General features: G+C 34.2%; 1 protein-coding gene across 1 annotated transcript; it reads left to right on the top strand.

The window, feature by feature from the left end:
- Positions 1-303: 303 nt before the first annotated feature.
- Positions 304-4,311, top strand: LOC114258384 (peroxisomal membrane protein PMP22). The gene is made up of 7 exons (XM_028198338.2): positions 304-526; positions 683-781; positions 2,718-2,819; positions 3,159-3,234; positions 3,671-3,741; positions 3,838-3,923; positions 4,017-4,311. The coding sequence occupies exons 1-7, from the start codon at positions 455-457 to the stop codon at positions 4,072-4,074; spliced, it is 564 nt and encodes a 187-aa protein (XP_028054139.1). The 5' UTR covers positions 304-454; the 3' UTR covers positions 4,075-4,311.
- Positions 4,312-4,751: the final 440 nt, after the last annotated feature.

Raw genomic sequence — 4,751 nt, forward strand, 5'->3', positions numbered from 1 at the left:
CACCATCACCATGATTAAATATATAAAAAATTAAAAATTAACACATATTCTATTATACTTTTTAAAAAGAATAATACTATATCTACTAATTAATATAGACACTAATATACTAACAAATAATATGACATTATTTATATAATTTTAAATATTTATAAATTATATAATAAATATAATCAATAATAATATTATAACACTAATTAATACACTGACATATACTCTCATTAATACATGTAGTAGCACCGGTTCCTCATTTTCGAAACACATTACATTACTTTAATAAATGGGCCCAGACCCGACCCCTTCGTTCACGTGCCAGATATTTTATAGGCTGTACAAAAGCCACCTAACACACGCATACGCGAACACAGTAGAGCAGAGAGAGAGAGAAAGAGAGAGGAGAGGAACATTGATCGGCTCTCTCGCTGCTTTGAAGTGTCAACACTAGCAAGCGAGTATGGGATCGATAGCAAAAAAGGGTTTGCAAAATTACTTGTTTCAGCTTCAGCATCATCCCCTCAGAACCAAGGTCTCATCTCTCTCTCTTTTTCTCTTTCTTTCTCTACAGTTTCTTTGTATATTTTTTTTGGTTTGGTGAATTGGGTGTTCTTTGAATTTCGGTTGTTTTTCTGGGTTGATGGTTTTGATTATCGAAATGGGTTTTGAATGTTTGTGTTTGGGATAGGCGATTACAGCGGGAGTGTTGTCGGCGATCAGTGATATAGTGGCTCAGAAGCTCTCTGGCATACAGAAACTTCAGCTCAGACGCCTTCTTCTCAAAGTGGTAAAAAAAATTCTTTTTAGCATCAATTCAGTTGTTTTTTCATATACTTATATGTGTACATATAGATTTATGGGTTGTTTGATTCAGTGTTTCCCAATTATAAACTGCAATGTGGTGTTAGTTGACCGTCCTGCTCTGTTGAATTATCAAAATTTGAAGTTGAAACATTCATTTTCTGGTATAAATTTCAATATTATGATATTGTATATTCTCAGTCTGAAATTTTAATCAGCTGGGTTGGGTTGGGGGAAGGCGGAATTCTGAAGTATTCGGGTGTCTAAAATCTTGAATCTTAACCAATAGGATCAGCATTAACAAGGTTTATGAATTTGCATTCAAATTAATTTTTGTAACAAAATTGTATAGTTTTAAGAATAACCATAAAAATTGCAACTGTACCTTTTGGCCCGAGTTTTCTATAAAGGTTCTTAAGTGTCTTTTATTCTGTTACAATCATAAGTCAATTAGAAAGGATTACTCAAAGTCAAATTATACCGTTGTCCATGTACAAGTAATCCATTATCAATTTTGCCCCTCATTTTCAAACTATACCATGATTTTTATCCAATTTCTCAATAGATGCAATTTGAAAAGGTGACTGCTCATTTGAATGGATAAAATTGATGCAATTATAAGTAGAAGGACCAAAGAGACAAATTATAGGGACTACGGGTGTAATTTGTTGTGAAATTGCTTGAAAGAATTAAAGTGGAATTTTTACTTGAACCTTCTGTAAAATTTTTCTATAAAAATTAACATGCTTAATCAGGTGTGCTTGGCAAAAAATTTATCGATAATGTCCTCTGATGGCCTCTGCGTGGGAAATTTCATGGTTTGCCAAGGTGATGGTTTTATGTGGTCTTTTATTTTATTTTATTGTAGTTCTTGCATGATATTGATTCAGCAGTACTATATGCCCCTGTGCATGTGGGACTTTTCCTTTTTCTTCCATTATAGATTTATTCATAAAAAAGTTTACATTATACTTCATATCACCCAATTGGCTTGTGTGTCTTCGAGTATCATACATATATTTGTAACTGCAAGGATTGTTAATTGCAGTGTTTGCATCAGATGATTGCCCTGGCATGGTTTTTGTTTTTATTTTAATTCTTTTGATGCAGTAATGGTGCTTGGAAATATATTTTTTGTTTTCAACTGTTTTTAGTATGTGAGATGCTTAATGTACTATGTAAAGGTTACACATGCTTTTTACGAGTTACTCCTTTTTTAGTAAGCAAGTTGCAAATTGAAATGTTGAAGCAAATTCTATGTATGCATGGTGTACTGACTTCCTCACTTTAGGAAATTGCAGATTTAACTATAACAAAAATGAAGATCATTTTTAGTTTATGCTACTCCTGGTGTGATTGTCTTCAAATATTAATTTGGTGTGGTTTCTTCAGTTCTGTTACGGTTGTGCCATGCAAAAAATTTCATTGGAGGATATGAACATGCTAATCTCAATCAATGTTGGTTTGCATATGTTGATTTTCATGAATCTGCGGTTACATAAGTTTATTTACAATGATCCATGTTAAGGTTGTGTTTAGATTTGTGGATTCAAACTCAAATGATTCGACACTAATCATTAAAAGAAAATAGCGCAAATTTAGATTTGATTGCTTAGATATAGATTTCAATATTGATTTTGAGAGCTTTACCATGATGGATTTGAAATAATAATATAACCAAACCAAACCAAACCAAACCAAACCAAATCCTTCATACTAACAATTCTAGTTGTGCAAAGATTATAAAAATAAAAATAAAATAAAAATAAAAAATTTTGAATTTTTTTTTAAATTCTATCTTCCTTTTTAGTTTCTCATCTAACTATAATAGCCAACTCTCCTTTGCTTCTATAAAATTTAATCTCAGATCCCTTCATTTGAAATCTATATATACAAACGAAGCCTAACATATATGAATGCAGGTTTTTGGATTTGCATATCTTGGACCATTTGGGCATTATCTTCATGTATTGCTGGATAAACTTTTCAAGGGGAAGAAGGATACACAAACGGTAGCTAAGAAGGTACTCTTGGCATCCTATGCTATTGGTTTGTGAGACCGCGTCGAGTAGGGTATTAAATTTGGGATATAAAACCATTGCCTTTCAAACTATATGACGTTACAAATTTTTATTTCATCTTCTTGGCAGCCAAGTAGCCAACAGTTGTTAGTGCTCCTAGTTTCTGTTTTCTCTCACTTCTTATCCAAATAAATATTTTGAATGTAGTTGAGGATTGATTATATTCATCAAATATTTGGTTCTCTAAGCTTAAATCAGTATTGTTGGTCATTCAAGTAATAGACAGAAGGCAGAGAGAGAGAGAGAGAGAGAGGGTCTGAAATGGCTGTTAAATTATTTCAGGTGGTGCTGGAACAGTTGACATCTTCCCCTTGGAACAACTTGCTTTTCATGCTTTACTATGGGTTGGTTGTTGAGGGTAAGCTCACATTGAAACTTGTAAATAATTTATATGAAGGTTATGTTTAGATCAAGGATTTGAAAGGGGATTTGTGGAGAGAGATGAAAAGGGTAGGGAAAGGTGAAAATTTACTCAAATCTCTACTCAAATATTGATCCAAATACGGCCTAAGTGCTTCAAGTCTGAAAAATAGGTGTAATTAGAGGAAATACTTGGCCCACAATAGTAGTTCTTGGTCAAGCCTTCAAATTTTTGTTGGTATATGTTTGCATGCAAAATACTGCAAATAATATTTCAGGGCTAGAGGAAGTCGGCTTGAAAGAAAAATGAATTGGCTAGTTTTCAACATTTCACTTGGCAAGCTTAATTCAAGCCAGAGATAGTAGTTACGCTGCATAGAGCCGATAATTGAACATCAAAATTTTGTCTGAATATAACCTTATCAAATGCACAGCAAGGCCATGGATCCACGTGAAGTCTAAAGTCAAAAAGGAGTATCCAACAGTGCAGTATACAGCGTGGACGGTATTGCATTCTTTCATAAGTCTTCTGTTACATATATAAAATAAAAATGAGCGCGGTATGTAATTAATGAATCATCTCTGATGAATGGAAATGCAGTTCTGGCCGGTAGTGGGATGGGTAAACCACCAGTACATACCTCTGCAATTCCGTGTCATCTTCCACAGTGTGATTGCATGTTGCTGGTACGTATATCTACCCGGTGTATTATATTTTATATGTTTCTTTCCTCATGGCCCGGTGTTTCAATGTCCTTTATTCTTCCTCCAATTTTGTAGGGGAATATTTTTGAATCTACGAGCAGCTAGGTCTGTGACACTACCCAAAGGTGATTGAAGGGTGGACTATTGCTCACAGTTATGTAATGAGCCAATTCTATGTAACTCAGCTTCTGGTTAAGAAGTGTCATCTTCTTTTAGATTTATTAGTAGCATGTAAACCAGAAGAGAAGAATAGTTGCTTCTCTGAGATTTGTTGTCTCTCTGTTTCCCTTTTCATTTATGTTGAATTTACAAAGATAATAAGCTATGCGGCTTTCTGTTAAATTATTTATTTCAACTCAAGGTTTGCTCAGCGCTTATTGTCTTAGACAGAGGAGGCAGGCCCAAGCCTATGTGAGGCCTGATACGTTTCATTCACAAAGTTCAAAATTTATCTATTTTTAAAATAAAATATTTGTACCAGTTAGTCTTATATATTTTTAATTGTTATCAAAAAAAAAAATTTTTTTGATTAAAAAAATTTGAAGACGACGTTACATTAGGGATGACAATTTAAACACGGCTCGACGGGGACCCGACCCCCCCGTCTCTGATAAGAGTGGTTTTTTCCCCAAAAAAACTCCCGACGGGCCGGAGATGGTATTTGAAATTGAATCCCCAAACAGTTTCGGGCCGGGGACGGGGATAGCTTTCACGGACTCGGCCCGGCCCCGTTCCCGTTTCTCCCCGAAATAAAATTACCATAATACTCTCCATTCATTCATATATATAAACTCCCCCTTTAATATTAAT

The sequence above is a fragment of the Camellia sinensis genome, chromosome 9, assembly GCF_055761805.1.
Source record: "Camellia sinensis isolate YWXY chromosome 9, ASM5576180v1, whole genome shotgun sequence".
In the NCBI taxonomy this organism is placed as follows: Eukaryota; Viridiplantae; Streptophyta; class Magnoliopsida; order Ericales; family Theaceae; genus Camellia; species Camellia sinensis.

Coding starts and splice junctions, on each gene's coding strand:
- LOC114258384 (XM_028198338.2), top strand. CDS start 455: ATGGGATCGATAGCAAAAAAGGGTTTGCAAAATTACTTGTTTCAGCTT. Junction 2,820..3,158: donor CACAAACGGTAGCTAAGAAG/GTACTCTTGGCA, acceptor AAATTATTTCAG/GTGGTGCTGGAACAGTTGAC. Junction 3,742..3,837: donor TGCAGTATACAGCGTGGACG/GTATTGCATTCT, acceptor ATGGAAATGCAG/TTCTGGCCGGTAGTGGGATG.